The sequence below is a fragment of the Electrona antarctica genome (assembly GCF_951216825.1).
Source record: "Electrona antarctica genome assembly, chromosome: 13".
In the NCBI taxonomy this organism is placed as follows: Eukaryota; Metazoa; Chordata; class Actinopteri; order Myctophiformes; family Myctophidae; genus Electrona; species Electrona antarctica.
The window spans coordinates 23,643,993-23,663,460 of record NC_136794.1 but is presented as its reverse complement, the minus strand read 5'-3'; the positions used below and the strand labels follow the sequence as shown (position 1 = coordinate 23,663,460).

The following is a 19,468-nucleotide window of genomic DNA, read 5'->3' as shown; positions in this document are numbered from 1 at the left end:
GAGAAAATGCTGTCAGCAGTATAAGTAGAGTCCTTATGATAAAGTGGAGTATGCGACCTTAATGGGGACAGCTCTATCAGTCAAGCCTTTCATTATGCATTATGTAACTAATGATAAATTCATAATTCAGCTGCAGCTCTATATTTAGTTGCATGACAGTAACCGAGAAGGCAGGTGTAGGCCTACATTGTATACCTGTGTGCTGTAGGGTTAGTAAATCTTAAACTAGGATAGAAATGCAGCTGCAGACAGGATTCTTGGCCGCAGCCTTAACAAATAAGGATTGTGATTCTGTAAATCAATAACCAACCATCATGGGAGTATTATGTGTCAGGGAAATATGACTTCATATTTCTATAAGACAAATAAGACAAATATGTTGGCCTCACCACAACTAGCTACAGTTGTAGTTGTAAAACTCCCAATCCTTTCTTCTTACAGTACGTGCCAGTCCTGCTAGCAATGCGATCAATGTAATTCTGTTGCTCCTTTGGCTGTCTCAGGTATTTTTAGACATGTCTATATGGTATGTCACCTATTTTTGGCCACTGAATGGGCAGATGATGATGATTCCTCCCCTCTCCTGTTGCTCAGCAGGCTTCAGCAGGCTTCTTCAAGGACCCCCCAAGGGGTCCTTGAAGAAGTTCCAGGAGGTCCCCAACCAAATGATTGGTAGTTATAGAAATAAGAACCAAATGGACCCGTTAGAGTCATTTGGAAACTCTCAGAGTTACATTAACACAAGATGATACTACAGTGTGTAGATTTGGGTACCAGAGATCAAATGGTATCAATTGGGGGTCCGTAGCCTTATGCATATCAAACTGGGGGTCCTTACAATTTGACAATCACTGCTATAGCGTAACACATCTTCTGTACTTAGGAGGGTCCCTGGCATATCTTTTCAAACGGGGGCTAATACAGATGTGACAATTTGGGGGTCCTTGATATGAAAAGGTTTGACATGAAAAGGTTTGAGATCCACTGCTATACAGACTTCAGCAAACAGTACAAGTATGCTATGCAAGAAGCACATCCAATCATTAATGACTTCCCAAACACTCATGTCCACAGAGAAAGTTGTGTCATAGAACTATATATACAGTATACCCTGCACACCAGTGGTGGAAAAATAACTCAATGGGTTTTTTTAAGAATTTGAGTGTTTTTGCCTTTATTGATAGGGTACAGTAATTAGACAGGAAATGGGGAGAGAGATGGGGGAAGACATGCGGCAAAAGCCGACGGGCTCTGGACTTGAACCTGTGACACGCCGCCAGGCTGGATTACCAGCCCGGGTGCCCGGACAGCTCAGCCGCGGCCCAGGCCAGAACTCACTGTTTTTATTTAAGTAAAAGTATCAATAATGCAATATATAACTATGTTACAAGTAAAAGTCTGGAATTCCGGAAATAATTGGTATCAAAATGTACTTAAAGTACCAAAAGTAGAAAGTACTCTTTATGCAGAATGTCTAATTTCAACTTTCAAATGTATAAAAATCTTTTGAAAATAGCAGATCTACAAGTTCACAATGCGTCACATCGTGATGCATTGTGAGCTTGTAGATCGGCTATATTCAAATGGACGAAATGTATTTAGTGCTGAAGTGTTTATGTTTTGGAATAATAATCAAAGTAACTAGTAACACAAGTTTTCAAATAATTGTAGTGGAGTAAAAGTACAATATTTGCCTCTGAAATATAGTGGAGTAGAAGTACCGGTAAAGGTATTGGAAATTGGAAATACTCAAGTAAAGTACAAATACCTCAAAATTGTAATTAAGTACAGTACTTTAGTAAATGTACTTAGTTACTTTCTACCACAGTTACTTACTGACACCCTCACTCACTTTTTAACTCATTCACGTATAACTCCCCCCCCCCCCCCCCACACACCTCCCCCAACTTTAACATTATTCACCCAACTACGGCAGCTGACCCAGCATGCGAGTACAGAAAGTTGTGATAATTTACCAACAGCCTACTACCAATGCACAGGTGCACACACACACACACGCACACACACACACACACACACACACACACACACACACACACACACACACACACACACACACACACACACACACACACACACACACACACACACACACACACACACACACACACACACACACACACACACACACACACACACACACACACACACACACACACACACACAGCCACCACCCTTTCCAATGATTGAAACCAAAGCCCTCGACAGCTGAATCAAGATCGGGCCACAGCAGCAACACGTGGGTGAGTGCGGGAAAAAAAGAGTGGTTGGAGAAGGGGGTAGGCCTGAGAATAATAGAGTATCAGTATACTGTACAGTATGAAAAGATAGCAATCTAGTTGCAGAATAAAAGTGATATGATTGCCATGACCCTTAATCAAAGATGGATAGGGGGATTTCCACATAATTATTGAGATTATGTATGGATAAAATGCTGTTTTTGTTGTTGTTTTTGTTGAATGCTAAAGAGACTTTGAGTGGTGCAGTAGAAAGTGACCTCCGAAAAGATTAATCGATTGATTGAATGAATGAGCACATTCCACAAACACACAAAGCTGTGCATAGAAAGATATGTACAGTAAATAGTTGGGGGGTTAAAGAGCAGTTATGAATTAACTGCTCTTTTAGAGCCGTTTTGAAAGAGAATAAGGAGTCACTTTATATGACTGCATTATGACCACATTTTGATAGCATAGCACTAGAGCGTGAGCCGAATCTGGGTAGAACATGATTTGTGGAGCTCCCTCTGGTGTTGTGCTTGTGAATGTCTTTAACGTTTCTAAAGTAGTTTGACAGGTACATGGGTGTCTTTCTGGTGTGTAGTGTATCTTGTAGACCAGGCCCATGGCAAGTCGCTGTACTTTGTCCTGTCCCCAACCTATAGCATAATGAGCACGGGTTAAATGAGTTGTGGATGGAATGGATTGACCTCAATGATGGTTCGCAGAGGAAGTTGGCTTGGCCAGGCAGAGGTAGACCTCCGGGGGGGGGGGGGGGGGGGGGGGGGGGATGGGGTCCATAGCAGAAGGGTGGAGGAATGGAGTGTTTGAGGGGGGGGGGGGGTTGAGAGGAGGCGTGGGAGATAACAGGTGTGGGCGGGGGGTTGGGTTGTAGGACGGGGAGTGTGAGTGGGCGTGATGGTGTGCTTCAAATAGCCCTGTCCCGTGCATGGTGTTCATTTATTCTCTGTCCCAGTCTCTGGCGAGACAGTCACATCGCAGCAGCCCAGGCTTCCAACCTCACCACCACCACTTAAACCTTCAACCTTAAATCTTCAAAACAACAGCAACCATGAGCAAGAGCTACTCCCAGTCGGCCTCCTCGGCCTCCTCCTACCGCCGTACCTTCGGCTCCGGTGTCAGCGCCACTCCCATGTCCTCCATGTACTCCTCCACGGGAGGTGGCGCCGGCCGCTCCGCGTCCTCATCACACATGTCCCGCGTCTATGAGGTCAAGAGCAACGCCATGCCCTCCTACTCCGGGTACAGGATGTCCTCCTCCGGAGGGGGCCTCGGCGCGGCTCGCTACTCCGGCGAGAAGCTCGACTTCAACCTGGCCGACGCCATGAACCAAGACTTTTTGAGCACCCGGACCAACGAGAAGGCCGAGCTGCAGCACCTCAACGACCGCTTCGCCAGCTACATCGAGAAGGTGCGCTTCCTGGAGCAGCAGAACGCCGCGCTGACCATAGAGGTGGAGAAGCTGAAGACACGTGAGGGACCCGGCCGCGTGGCCGAGCTGTACGAGGAGGAGATGAGGGAGCTGCGGAGGCAAATCGAGTCGCTGACGGACCAGCGCACCCGCGTGGAGGTGGACAGGGACAACCTGGCTGACGATATGCAGAAACTCAAACAGAGGTAGGGATGGATGGATGGATGGATGGATGGATGGATGGATGGATGGATGGATGGATGGATGGATGGATGGATGGATAGAACGAGTAATGGGTCAAGAGCTCGAGTCAAACTGGACTATGATCAGGGATTTAGGGAGGAATTCATTAGATTTCCCATTTATACCAACTTATACTGTATGGAGGAAGAGAAGGGGATGATGGCTGCATGGATGGACATATCTATTATATATCAATGCAGAGACCGAAAGTGGGATAAAGTGGAATAGCAAGTAGAAAACATGATGAATTCAACTCTAGAGTGAACACTACTGGCCGTGGCAAAGACAATTTAAATGTTCAACCTTAGTTTTGTGATTTATTCACTAGAATGAATAATTAACGTTTACCGCTGACAAGGATTAAATGATTCTTGACGCTGTAGATACCCTTTTGCAAAAGTGAACGATAGTCCACCATGTGTTCCAGGGCTTTCTATAGACCACTACTAATGGAATGGAGTCTGGCAAGGAAAGAGAGTGAGGGAGTGAGAGAGAGAGAGAGAGAGAGAGAGAGAGAGAGAGAGAGAGAGAGAGAGAGAGAGAGAGAGAGAGAGAGAGGGACAGGGTAGTTGTGCAACTGACTGGAATAGCAGGCTCCTTAAGTTCACCGACAGATTCCCGTAAGACACAAAAAAGACAGGAGGACAGAATGTTTTGGAAGGTGAGGCAAACAATAACCAAAGGAGACATGCAGAAGGGAAAGAATAACAACAGTTTGTTTGCCAACCTAAAAATAAAATAAAATAAATAAAAACACCCACAACAACAGTGTTTAAAGAGAGAGAACGGCAAAGAGGTGACAAGTACTGTAGGTTGGGACTTGAGCATTCAATCAAATAGTACTGTATATTTATATTTAACATGAGTGGGAAAAATGACAAATGGGAAGTGTGTGTGTGTGTGTGTGTGTGTGTGTGTGCGTGTGCGCGTGTGCGTGTGTGTGTGTGTGTGTGTGTGCTGAGTCATTTAAAGTTGTGTGGATGTAGCTGTGAATAGTGGCCTATTTGCAGCAAATGTATTTACAGCTGATCGGCACTGTGAAATTGGGGATTCTGTCACTGCAACAGCTGACTAACACACACACACGCATGCTCAGATCAAAATACACTCAGACACCTCCTGTCTGCTAGTGATACAGGCATACCAGCAGCTCTATAGTCTAGTAGGCTACTCCAGTCTAGTATACCAGTGTAGTAGTGTATATACAGTACTGAGGTGTAGTATATACTGTAGTGGGAGGATATGCCAGGCATGTACTGTTAGGTCACATACTGTTACCACTGATTTACTGCACAGAGACTGGAAAGATTAAAGGGGTAAAATGCATCAGGTATGGACTAGAAGCGGTTAAAATCTCCCCAAAGGCACACACATAAAAGGTGTAATAACTATTGAGTGTCTGTATGTGGTGTGCTGTTACAGAGTGCCAAAGTCCTGACGTCACTCGCCCATCCCCTGTTTCCAAGGGGTTCGCGGAAGTTGTTCTCTATGGAGAATAACATGGGGTCATCTTAAAACCGTCTCATATAAAAATTATGGTCCAAAAATAAACAAACTGTCTCTGCGATATTGTCAGGGAGGTGTCTCTGTATCATTTATGATAGTCAGTCAGTCATATTTGATCGTCAGTTTCTAGTGAAAATGTAACTAATTCGGCAGCAGTAACATTAGCGTTTTCTCGCAGTCAGTTGATTCTTCATATCCATATGAGTGAAACCGCCGGGATGTCTTGTTTATTTTTCAAACACAGTTCTTATATGAGGCGATCTAAAATCCCCCTATGGGGATTACAATGCAAATAAAAAAGTACACGAACCCGTGGACTCTAGCCCTCTAGCGATATTGACGTCAGACTTTGGTGCTCTGTATGCTGTATTTGCACATTTTGCAGCAAGCCAACATGTGATACAGTGAGTTTAGTGATCCTCACTGTATCACAAACAGTAGCCTATGGGTAGGGCTTTTGTTTATAATTTATTCATTCTGATGTCAAATGGCATCGTCATACTTGTAAAACACGTAGGCCTATATTACAACCATGTCATAATGGTAAACTACCAAGAAGACACGTTGCCACGGCAGCCATGGTGACACTTGCCTCCTGAAACATAAGACTAGTCGCATTACATTGTGAGCTTGTAGATCGGCTATTTTCGGCGAGTGACACCGTCTATGACTAAGTATGAATTGTGCATAATTCTGGACACGAGACGGTATCGTCCAAGGGCAGGCCCGCATTCCTCTTGGCACAGTGTGACAGCAGCTGCAACACAGTGTGTGTGTGTGTGTGTGTGTGTGTGTGTGTGTGTGTGTGTGTGTGTGTGTGTGTGTGTGTGTGTGTGTGTGTGTGTGTGTGCAAGCTGCATTGCATTATGCACATGGAGAGGGACGCATAGCGGAGAGACAGGACACACGGTTGCATTGTGCACAGCAGGGTGGTCGGTTCTATTCTTGCATGTTCCCCAGAGGGATCGGTTCTCGAGTCGAGAGCGGTTAGTTTCAAGAGGGGGTGAGGCGATAACTACCTACACTGTCTCCTAACCGCTCTCCAGGGAAGCGAGCCTCGCTATCATGTCGCGTTCACAATGTATTCAGTTTCTTCTTTGTGCCAGATGGTTCATATCTAGTCTGAAAAGTAATGAGAGAACCCCCACTGTTAAACATGCTGGCAAATATTATGCTTGGCACATAAACTATTCCTACCATTTTCCGTGCTGTGGGTTCTTAAAACTTTCTCAGCATGTGACCCAAAGGAGCACCTTAGGCAGAGTGCATTGGCTGATATTGGAGCCGCCCAAAGTCATAACTGATGTGTATTTATCGTGGTTTCGGCTTACTGTAATTAATAGCTTCACTTCCTCTGGCTAAAATTGTTGACTGACTACTCCAGACAGTTCAGGAGTTCCTTCTTTATCGGTGCAAAAGTTAACGACGCTGTCTTTTTCTTTCCTCTGTCCCCTTTTCACCCTCTTCTTCCCTCTTCTCTCTGTCTCCAGACTACAGGAGGAGATTCACCAGAAGGAGGAGGCTGAGAACAACCTGTCTGCCTTCAGAGCCGTACGTGTTTTTGTCTTCTTATCTCTGCAGTCTGCAGACACTCTGCCTCTTTCACCCCCACTAGCTCCCTCAGTCCCTCTGCCGCCTCACTCACTTCTCTGCCATTGTTATTTATTTGAATACGAGACGGCTCGCCCCTTTTCCAACTCGCCCAAAGCGGCGAAGATCGGTCGCCCAAACGGGAAGAGCGGTCGCCCCAACGGACCGAGAATTTAAAACCTTAGAAGTTAGACTTATTACCCCCTTTTAGACTTATAGCATAATGTAAAGATAATAGCCTACTACTATACTATACTATACATACTATACTATATTATATATTATACATGTGTACTATAAAGTGCTATGACTATTCGAAATTCTGTGGCGAGCCGTCTTCACTTTTCGATATTCTGTGGCGAGCCGTCTTCACTTTTCGATATTCTGTGGCGAGCCGTCTTCACTTTTCGCGGGGGCGAGATGGAAAAGGGGCGAGATGACCTGGTACCATTTATTTCACATGAGTGCCTATATCAATAGTAGTATTTACATTTAGAGGTGTAAAGTTCCTTTATTGATTTATGTCTCTCGGTCTTGTCTGTGTTTCTGTCCATGCGCAGGATGTGGACAATGCCACTCTGGCCAGGCTGGACCTGGAGAGACGCATTGAAAGTCTGCAGGAGGAGATTGGCTTCCTGAAGAAGATCCACGAGGAGGTCTGTCTGTCTGTCTGTCTGTCTGTCACCATTTTGTTTGCCTGTAACTATAACTCCTACCTTCCCATATCTGTGAGTGTCATGTCAGCCGGTCTGTCTGACCGATCTGTGTGATATACTAAGACAGATATATGTGGCCCACACACGCAGCAACGCAGGATATCACATGTTTTTTTTACGCAATCATTCACTCATACGGACGACTACAACGCTAGATCTGATCATGGGATGTGCACCATCATAGCTGGATCTTAGACATTGTACACATGCACACTCACACTGTATGCAATGTACTGTATGCAAAGTCACCATAGTTTGACCTTTTAGCTGTTACACAATAATTGCAACAGTAGAATAAGTTCCTGTGCATTTACACATACACAGAGAGACCCATGCTAGCGGAGAGGCGGCGTCCCGGAGGTCCCTTCATGTCGTGTCTTCTGTCCTGTCGCAACTTTGACCTCCTAGATATGCCGAACTGCCAATTGGTGGAACGGAGAGTGTCAGCTGTTACATGTGTGTGGGAACAGTTGTGTGGCTATTTATGTCCTTGGGTCAGACAGACAGCTGAACCAAAGCATACCAATTTGATATTTCTAGTGTAAAGATTTTCACAATGCTTCATAAGTTTCCAGTAAAGGGGACATGATTTCACACTACTCAAAGTGTTGAGAATGATTAAGTGAAGATGACTAAATTACATTGAAAGCACTGACCCATTTAGGATTTTTGGGTTTTTACCCTTCAAGACGGGAATGGGTTCTTGTTGCTAGTATATAGCAACATAATATTTTTGTAACTTTTGAATAAATATTTGAATTCTTGAATATTTTCAAGGTCAGGATTTAGTTTTTAGAATCTGCCTCAGTCCTAAACGGGTTAAGAAGTTGATAACATTTCACCCTAAGCCGCAAGAGAGAACTGCACAATGTGCGAAAATTACCTCTACAATCATGCCAACACAAAAACCCTTATACCGTAAATGCTTCATTCATTCATGTTGCCATGACCTTGCATTCACTTGCTCACTCACTCCCTCAAACGAATCATCCATTCTTTCATTCAACTATTCACACATTCATGCCCCTGCGAACTTGGATTCATATACTATTTTTTTTCATTCATCCATTCATTCATTCACTCACTTACCGATGAATCCTTCCATTCATTTGTCCACTGTCCTCACAGGAAATCCATGAGCTTCAGAACCAGATGAGCGACACTCAGGTCCAGGTCCAGATGGACATGTCCAAACCTGACCTGACTGCTGCTCTGAGGGACATCCGTATGCAGTATGAAGGTATCGCCGCCAAGAACATTGCAGAGGCTGAAGAGTGGTACAAGACCAAGGTAGGTTGAAAGGACACTGTGTACGAGTATAGAGCCTGCGAACACACAGAATCTGAATCTGATTTTTGTTGTTATGCAAGCTCCATCACACACACACACACACACACACACACACACACACACACACACACACACACACACACACACACACACACACACACACACACACACACACACACACACACACACACACACACACACACACACACACACACACACACACACACTCACCCTCAGACAGAAAAGTAGCCCTGCCAATGCCCAGACGCCTTAATAGCTCCCTTTGCAGCGATTTTCTTTGACATGATGCTTTGCTTTCCAAACATGACACAGAGGCACAAATCTCCTACGCTAGACACACATACAGTATACCTACTGCATACCTATGATGTCATTTAAAAGTTCGGACACATTACACTTAACACACTTATTACACGTATTACTAATTAGTACCCTTGTATAATTCCTTATTACCTACTTGCATTAAACATTTTTTTAAATTATAAAACGTCTTTAATCTTGAATCCTCCCATCTATCCCTGTCTATGCAGGTTGTGGACCTGAACCAGACTGTGTCCAAGAACAGCGACGCTCTGAGAACGGCCAAGCAGGAGAGCATGGAGTACAGGCACCAGATCCAGTCCTACACCTGTGAGATCGACTCCCTCAAGGGAACCGTGAGTCTTTATTCTATCCATTTATACCTGGCTTCGCTCTATGTCCTTTCAGGGTCGGTTTGTTTGTTTGTTTGCTCGTTTGAACAATTTCCTTTCTTTCTTGGTTTCGTTTGTGTCCTTTTTCTCCAGTGTTTACTCTTTGTTTTACTCACTGATGATCACACTTTTTTTCTCACACTACCACTTCCTTCATCCCTAATTTAATCCATTCCACCTCTATCTCTCTAGAATGAGTCTCTGCTGCGTCAGATGAGAGACATGGAGGACCGTATGGGCCGTGAGGCTGGTGGCTTCCAGGACAGCATCTCCAGGCTGGAGGGAGATATTGCCAAGATGAAGGTGACTCACCTAATCTCAGTTTAATTAATTAATTAAATTACTTTCACCAGAGCCAGAGTTCAGAGTAGAAGATAGTTGGTTAGTTGGTTCATATTGCACACAGTGGGTGTGAGGTTGCTTTGTATAGTCCCATGATATCCCATGATAATTTGAAAGATTAATTTGCTGACTATTTTTAGTAATGACAGTCACGAGTCACGACATCAGCATAGGTGGACTGTGAACCATTGCCAAGGCCAGGTGGTGTGAGGAGTTACTTAGCAAGAGCATAGTGGAGTTAGCATGATGTATGAAACCTGCAATGGACGTTTCCGGACAAGTAGCCATGTTGTTTCTTTGTGATTTATCCCTACCGCGTCATGTCACTAACCACCCCAATGTGTTGTTTTAAAGGATGAGATGGCCCGCCACCTGAGAGAGTACCAGGATCTCCTCAACGTCAAGATGGCTTTGGATATTGAGATCGCCACTTACCGCAAACTGCTAGAGGGAGAGGAGACCAGGTGTGTGTTTGTGTGACCGTAAATCGGGTGGAGTTTCATCAGGACCAACAGAGGAGTCTAGTCTTGTATTAAATAGGCAACTGCTACTGCCAAATATTTAGGGAATGACACAATCAACCTTCAAAGGTCTCATGACATCCATTTTCTTTGTGATTTTTCTTTATTATATCTTGTATTGTGTTATTATTGACTTATATTCTATATTATGTGCTTTCTCTCTTTAAAGGATCACCACCAATATGCCTCACCACAGCGCCTACTCATCTATTGGATTTAGAGGTAGCGTAAAATACGTTCCATTGGGAGATACAACCCAATGCTCTCAGAAAGGTAACTGAAATGCTCGCCTCAAAACACCCTCGCCCTCTTTTCCGTCGACTGCACGCCGATCAGTGGGGCGGTTCTTGTATTCTTGTATACACTGTACACAAGTCCAAAAGGAAAAAGATAGCCCTCTTTTCCAATCCTTTTGACTGTATAAGGTACAAAAACAAGGAGCTATTTGGGCAGCTGCAGGTGCAGGTACATAGCTGCAGGTACACATGCTGACCAGCAGGTGGAGGTATATAACATAAATACAGCCACCCTTGACGACAGCTTGATACACTGAGGCAATCATCTACAAGCCAGTGCAGCCACATATCAATTTCCCCATGGCTCAGTCTCTCCACATGACATACTAATAATCCTAATTCCCAGTGCTATCCATCCATTTCAACAATTTACCGGGTTCCAATTTGTGGCTGACTAAAACGTCAGACAGTAGTTGAGGGTGATGGATGAGACATAGCTAGCTATTGCTTCGTAATTGCCAGAGCAGCAATATCTGTGCCATACTCCTCCTCACTGTTGCTAAGTGACCGTTATTCTATGCCACTTTATGCCACTGTGCCACTTTATCGTGCTATAATACAAACCAGGGCATCTCTCGTCACCATTGCAATCGTGTTGGCTGTTCATAGCCTACAGCACAAAGTGAAAAGTTAGCTGGTGTGTTTTCCAGTGGTGGAAAGTAACCAAGTACATTTAGTAAAGTACTGTAGGATACTTAAGTAGCCTACTTCTACTCCACTACATCTCAGAGGCAAATATTGTACTTTTACTCCACTACATTTATTTGAAAACTTTAGTTACTTTTATTATTACAACACATGCATTAAGCACTTCAGCCCTATATACATTTCGGCCATTTGAAAATAGCTGATCTACAACCTCACAATGTGTCACAATGAGCTTGTAGATGTGCTATTTTCAAAAGATTTCTAACAACTTGAAACGACATATTCTGCACAATGAGTACTTTTATTTTTGATACTTTCTTTTACATTTCAATGCCAGTACTTGTAATTTTACTCAAGTACATTTTGAATTCCGGACTTTTACTTGTAACAGAGTATTTCTACATTGCAGTATTGATGCTTTTACTTAAGTAAAACAATTGAGTACTTGTTCCACCACTGCAAAGCAGGGTATCTCTCGTCTTCATTGCAATCATGTTGGCTGTTGTACAAAGTGTAAAGTTAACTGATCGTATTTTCTTCAATTTCTACAGAGACCAGCCCTGAGTTTCAGTCTCAGTCTGTGTCTGCAGGGCAGCAACGCTCTTCAGAAGTTCACTCCAAGAAGACCGTTCTCATCAAGACCATTGAGACCCGCGACGGCGAGGTAAGACACACACCAGCACATGCATACACAGAAACTCACAATCTCATGCAAATTATTATCTCCATAGTCTCTATTATTTTGCTTTTCCTACCATACACACAAGGACAATTAACCACCACTGACTCGCACTCGCACATGCAGGACATTTAGATCAAAGACAAAGCTTGGAAAAGGGAATTTGTATGACAGATAACATTAATAAGGTAGAGAAGACTGAGCCCTGTTTTTTGTCTTGTTATATTTGTGATCTAGATGAAGTACTCTATGAGTGAAGGAGCTAGTGCCCAGTGTGTAAGTCTGGTATACTGTTGACAAACTGGAATGAAAAGCTCACATCACAACTTTGGGCTTGGGCCATGCACAATATTAGGATGACATTTGGCTCCCTGCAATGGCAATTAACTCAACGCTATAATTACAATCAAATAGGCCTATAGCGTGCACCCACCTTAACCAAATATAATCTAAGGACGCCCCACTGCCAAGCACTCTATGAACAAGCAGGTGACTCACTGTCAACAGCTGCCATCGTCCTCAATGCCACCGCACTCACTCTAACATGCCACTGAATGGAGGTTTTCCACTGCTAAAAATAGTTCACAGTACTGTATGCTGATATCCTATTAATTAGGCGATCTCATTATCCTATCCTATCCTTCTTTCATTCTTTCTTTCTTTCTTTCCTTCCTAACCATGTTTCTCTTCTTCTCAGGTGGTCAGTGAGTCCACACAGCACCAGCAAGACATCATGTAAACAGGAAGAAAACCTACAGCATCACATTACATTAAAACAAATACATTCATAAAAAAGAATCTACCGGTATATAAAAATCATATTTTCCTACCACCACTGTGGCCTTTTGTAAGCTAAGCCTCGTTTTGACGCATGTCAAACCCATGTTGTCTCCCTTTTATTAACCATTTACTTCATTTTAATGGGGAAGCAAAACAAAGTATGTTGTGAAGGCAATCAGTAAAGACCTCGGCTACATTTTGTACATTCTTGGGCAACAAATGGATCATTTAACGCTGAGGGATTTACTGTTCTGCACAGCATACAGGATATCTATAGGATGAGGGGACAGTGAGGCTTTTTATTTTTAATTTTTTTAGAAACCATTTTCAGCCTTGAATTAAGTACAAGGTGTTCTGGGGCTTAAGTAGAATTAGCATCATTTAATGTCTCTGCGTATCTGTGACTTGATGGGTTGCCAACATGTTCAGTCAGCTGTGGGCGGTGTCACATGTACGACTTTAATTACATTTTACTTCTTGCATTAAATACGCAGATTTTGCCCTGGTTCTTCCAACCCTACTTGGTCCTGATCTTGGTCTAAGGTATAAAAAAGGAGAAAAAAAAGGTATAAGAGTGAGGAGCATAATAAATGGCCTTGGCATCAAGATGGACATTTGAAGTACAGAGAACATTCATCTGTTAGTTACCATGTATAAAATGGTCACAACAAATGGTCCAAATTATTTTCTTTTTAAATAAACCAACCATACAGTACATCATAAAAAGTGATTTCCATGCAAATACATGCACATTTAATGACTTAATATGGCCAAATATAACGTTTTAAAGAAAGTGAGAGTTTGGTCTGAAACATGAATGTACAGTACGGTAACAAACAGGGAATGAAGTAAGACGATGTTAGAAGATGGAACTCAATAGCATGTGTTGGATGTGTGTTTGTGTGTATGGGAAAGCAGATTACACCGATTAATGTGCCAGAGATCTCAAATACAAAAAGTGTTATCTGTGTCACTTCTGAGCCTTTATATGCAGTTTATCAATATCATTAAAGAATCAAGGATGTTATGAATTCTGTTGTTGTCTCTATTCCTCGGTATGTGAAGCAGAAGCTCTATGGTGGACCAGATAAGAAACCTCTACTTAATCACACAGACCCTGGCATCCCTATCCTGGGCCAGGACGAACATCTAGCTGATCAACAAGCTCACAATGCTTACAAGCTTGTAAATTGGCTATTTTTTGTGAAGATATTGGTGTAAAGGGGTGAAAGGAGGGGGCCAGGCCTACCCCTTTCATGCATGAATTATGATAACTGGGATTCTTTTCTTTGAGTCAGATCATATCATCTGACTCAGATGATATAGTTGCTCCACGCTCATGCTCTGCACTAACATGACTCCGTCAGATGGGGCAGCAGAGAGTACACTGGGTCCCCCCCCTCCTGCTAACACAGTGTACTCTCTGCTGCCCCATCTGGCGGAGTCAGGTTAGCTCTGCACTTGAGCTCTACAAAATGTAGACAAACTGAACTCACGTAATGAAAATAATTATGCACAAAACAATGCAGGTTACATTGTAATAAAACAAATAGATTGATTTAGATTTAGATTTAGTTTTTTACTGCAGATGAAGCATTTTCAAGAGTTTAGAAGAGTTGCAGTAATAGTGTGAATTGTAGTTGAAATAGAGCCAGTGATGCATGATGTCCGCAATTTCCTGAACAGATGATCAAACAGAATTTACTCCCAACATTTCCTCCCAAATGTAAGTACTCCCAAATAAATACTATAAGTACTTATTACAGTAGATGTTACTTGATGTCAAAACATATTTTACCTGCCAGCTGGGTCTCCTATACTTTAGATTTGTAGAATCTGCTGCTGGGCATATACATTTCTTGCAGCCATCTTGGATGTTGACAATCTTAGTAGTCGCAGTTACAACAGCTGGCCAATGGGTGGTAGTGTTTGGGGTGACGCTCTAGTCTAGACCAGACAGAGTTATGACAACTCTCTGTTCAATTCATGGGGCCAGTCCATATGGCGGCTCTTCTACATAGACTTCTAGTTCTATAGGCGAATAGTGACAAAGGCCTGAACCGGAAGTTTACGCTATGCATTGGAGTCTAGATAGGCTTTGCAGTGACAAACGAGTTACATGAACCACGTGACCGGGCTGTTTTCTGCCCCCGTAACTCTGTCTACTCTATGGCTCTGGTGGTCTACACCTAGATTAAGACTAGTAGTGTCCACGGTGGTGGGCTGGTGGCTGGTGCGCAGGTGCATGTTCCCTGATGTGCAACTCTGCCATCAAAACACACATTTGTATAATAGAAAATTACATTTAGTAGCTGTCCACTCTGTGACCACGGTATGCATGAAAGGGCTATAGGGCGCTTGTGGACTCTGTTTAACTAAGTAGGCTACTAAGTGGTTAAACTCTACACTATTTCTAGGCCTGGTCCAGAGCATTTGCGAGAGAACTTGGACCAGGTCTACACTATTTCCATCCACACCCTGACATGGCTCATATGTTAGATTTATTAAAAGGACTCTCTCGCTTGCTTGACCAATTAAGCCGCACTAGCTATAACTACATGTTAACATTCATATGAGAGGGCAAAATAGGAGATGTGTCCTCAGAAATGGTCTGTGTCGTGTGGGTGCTGGACTTGGTGCAGTGGAAAGACCAATGACTTGTTAATGAGTTGGCCTCGTCGCATTTTGTTTCTAGCAGAAAGCCGATTAGACCAGCAACTAGAATTATGGTCTCCTGCGTGTACATCTGAAGTCGCTGCACTGAAAATGTCAACGGATAAAGGAGGAAGAGAGAGAGGGAGGAAGGGGGGGGGGGGGGGGGGTGAAGGGGACTGCATGGTTTTAGAATGCATGCAGGGACTGGGGAGATAGACCCGAGAAAGAGGGGAATGGAAGACAGAGGAAGTGTGACAGACGAGATAGACTAAAATAGAGAGATGGGGAGATAAATAGAGGAAGAAACAAGTGTAAGGTTTAAGAAAGAGAGAACGAAAGAGAAAGCAAAAGTCAATTCAATGTTCACTCAGTCTTATTAGAAGAGACACCTTTGTCATGACTTGCTGTCTCCATCACTATTTCCCGGCAGCTGTCAATAGCAACAGCTTTCTCAAGTCATCATGGGTCCATTTAAAATGCCATTGTGTCACTGCGTGCCTTTCCTCCTGTTCATCACACAGTGCACAGTGATCATCTCCTTATTGTCTCTAGCTTTGCCTTTAAATACTTTAGTATATAGTGTCGCTTGCTGAAAATAACAGATTTTCAAGCTAACAATGCATGAAAATACTTAATAGTCTACATGCAGGTACATTGCTTTAAACCATTTGAACACCTGTTAAGGCAGTAAGATACTGCTGTGCTGTATGCTGTGTTTGGCATGAGAATAAGATAAAAGATAAAATACCAATTTTCTGTCACAAGGGATGGGCCTAGTGGAAATGCAGTCCTGATTCTCTAACCCTGAGGCACCCCCTATACGCTCAGTCAGACACATCTACTTTTAGATCACATCAATGCTTCTGCAGAATGAATCACAGTGAGGAACTCCATCAGTAAGAAAAACAACACACCAGATGTTTCATCTTTCTGTGCTTTTTTATCTTTACAAATCCTTCTTTGGTTCTCTGGCATGCTATGACCAGAGGAGCAGCTTACTGTAAGAGGTAACCATGAACAGAAAAACAAGAGGAAGGATTGTTTCTGATCATAAATCTCAGGACCATTCTCGCCAAACAATGTTGCTTTTCATCCTCTTATCATTCTATCAACATAGTAGGGACCCAGAATGATAACTCTATGTGTGTGTGTGTGTGTGTGTGTGTGTGTGTGTGTGTGTGTGTGTGTGTGTGTGTGTGTATGTGTGTGTGTGTGTGTGTGTTTGTGTGTAAATGTTTGCAAACCTATGTTTACTCTATTTTAGATAGGAGGTTTGACTTGTAACAGGTAACATGCACATAGACAGAAACAAATAACCAAACGGACACCAAATCAGAGATTGTAGAATCACAATGTTGATCATATTCAGGTCCATATAAATACATGCTCCATAATAATCATAATAATAACAACCAATAAATCAGTGGGTGATTTGTATTTACTTCAACAGGGACCAGGATGAGCTGAAGTCAATTGCTATTTCTCCCAATACCCAAATTCCAGAAACTACAGCAATGAATTAAGAACAAATTGTACCAACAAGAGAGATTTCATTCACCAGAATTACTCACGCAAATCGCCCTCTGGTTGAAATCAATGTTCAAAAAGGTTCCGTTTTCATGTTATTTTTCGACATTGCACATTTGAAACTCTTGAGAGGACAGTTGAAACCAACAGCGTACATATTAGAGTGCAAATCACCTACCAGTCAAATTAAAAGAAAAGAAAGATACAATCATAATAAAGATATCTATATTAAAAAAAGAGGAACAAATACAGCTGTAGGTTATGTACTACGCTAGAAAGTAATAAACAACATAAATTACTAAATGACTGATCGTAACAATATCAGCAAAACATAACCAAACATATGTACATTTGGAAAGTATTTACAGAACAGTATTTACAATAATGTTACAGTGTCTCTCCTACAGTATACCTTCAGCAGTGGTGGCTCACCACAGCAAGTAAACATGGATCCTGTGGAATGTATAATGTCTTTCTTTATTTCTCCCCAAATTATAAAAGCAAAATGTACAGCTCTGCCAACTCTTGGGCATAATTTGCACCTTTCTGTGCTCAAAATGCCCAAATACCATCAGTGTTGGTTCTAAAACAGCACCAGAACCACAATGGAGGCCAAAACAGGGAAGGATGTGCAAAAAAGAATAACCCCAGAACCACCACTGCTGAGACAATCTATAGGGGAAACACATATTCAGTAGTATAGAAGGTGTCTTAGCACAATGGTCACAAAACAAGAGGAGGGGAAATCCCTTTTCCAAAGCCCTTTTCACAAGACAACACAGTCAGACAGGAGAGGAGTGGCTAGAGGAGATGGGGAGAACAGCGGGAGAGAAGAGAAGAGAAGAGAAGAGAAGAGAAGAGAAGAGAAGAGAAGAGAAGAGAAGAGAAATCTGCCTGTCCCTGTTTGGATAAGCCTATAAGATCTTAGATGTATTCACGGCTAGTATACTGTAGATTGTTTGGTCCATTCTCTGTCACAGGATTCACACATTCCAAGTATTCACTTTTACCCTTTACTTTCACTTTAAGTCCATTTCAGATTGAAAACATGTACAGTATGTTAAATTCACAAAGTATTTGGAATGTATTTCTTGTACCAGGGGTCAGTGAAATTCACCTATAGCACAAAAAGACTGCCACCTTTCAAGTTCAAGGGTGAAAACAAAGAAACAAGAAATAAAATGTAACACCCAAAATTGTAATAAGGAGGCGGCAGATGAGAGGCTGGACACCAGACAACAGGATCTGCATGCAGTAAAGGGCTCAGGTGTCTTGATTGGTCCCAGTACACCACACAAGGGCTACAACAACCATATTACAGCACATGGAGCACCCTTCGAGTATCTGTAAGTACAGTAGAAGCTCACTTATCTAACCCCAGAGATCCCATCCGACCGGGCGACCACGACAGGCATAATCCATAGAAGCACAATTAGCAGGTATCAAAGTGATGCATACATAATCCATGGGTTTGTGATGTGTGATCATGGCTAGTGTTTCCTCACAAAAAAAAACCCATGCAAGTTGAATCTTTTAAACTGCAAGCACTATAAGATTTGCAGATGCATGCAAAATTGGAACTGTGAATTAGCTTTGGTCTGGATTACATTTCAGTGTCATAGATTATTAATAGGCACTACTCACTTTAAACTAGCATAGATTCAAAACAAACTGTCAGGTGAGATGTTCACTGACGCAGACCACTTGGTCTACAATTAACTGACCACTGCCATCAAGGGGTTTGGATACAAAAGATTCCACTGCAATTACAATATACTTTATATCAATCTTCCCTACCTTTCTGGATGAACAGAACAATATCACTAAAGTTGTTATGAGCACTATTGGATTAAAAAAATGAAATAAAAAAGATGTGTGCTTGTGCGCGCGCACACTCGTACTCGTCTCGTACACAGCAATAAGTCTGTTAGTACACTTCAGCCACCAAAATACAGCAGACAGCTCCAGCAGTAAACAGCAGAGGTCACTGTTCTTTCGTAGACAACAGACAGAACACCATTTCACAATCCTCTTCATTTTCACTGCTATCTTCACAATTTATCCCTACTTCCCAACTGACACATTCACATTTTAAACTAGACGAGCATAGTGAGAATAAAGTAAAATAAGCAGCACTAAAATGATCTGCTTAGATTTAAATGAACACCCCTTTCCTTTCCCTTTGGTAGAGTCCATTATTTGCCATGGGGCAGATCACGTGTCCACCAATTCTATGTTCCATTCCACACACTAAACCCATCCTACTCTGAACTGCCACTTCAAAATTCAA

At 42.6% G+C, this 19,468-nt stretch overlaps 1 protein-coding gene across 1 annotated transcript; it reads left to right on the top strand.

The window, feature by feature from the left end:
- The first annotated feature begins 3,190 nt into the window (after positions 1-3,190).
- LOC306935632 (desmin-like) lies at positions 3,191-13,091 on the top strand. The gene is made up of 10 exons (XM_079518736.1): positions 3,191-3,878; positions 6,912-6,972; positions 7,572-7,667; positions 8,856-9,017; positions 9,569-9,694; positions 9,923-10,033; positions 10,427-10,536; positions 10,763-10,815; positions 12,089-12,201; positions 12,914-13,091. The coding sequence occupies exons 1-10, from the start codon at positions 3,313-3,315 to the stop codon at positions 12,953-12,955; spliced, it is 1,440 nt and encodes a 479-aa protein (XP_079374862.1). The 5' UTR covers positions 3,191-3,312; the 3' UTR covers positions 12,956-13,091.
- The last annotated feature ends 6,377 nt before the right edge of the window (positions 13,092-19,468 follow it).

What these genes read in the sequence shown, in the direction of transcription:
- LOC306935632 (XM_079518736.1), top strand. Translation starts at nt 3,313, where the DNA reads ATGAGCAAGAGCTACTCCCAGTCGGCCTCCTCGGCCTCCTCCTACCGC. An exon ending in ATGCAGAAACTCAAACAGAG is followed by an intron (nt 3,879 to 6,911) that starts GTAGGGATGGAT and finishes CTCTGTCTCCAG; the next exon opens with ACTACAGGAGGAGATTCACC. An exon ending in CTCATCTATTGGATTTAGAG is followed by an intron (nt 10,816 to 12,088) that starts GTAGCGTAAAAT and finishes CAATTTCTACAG; the next exon opens with AGACCAGCCCTGAGTTTCAG.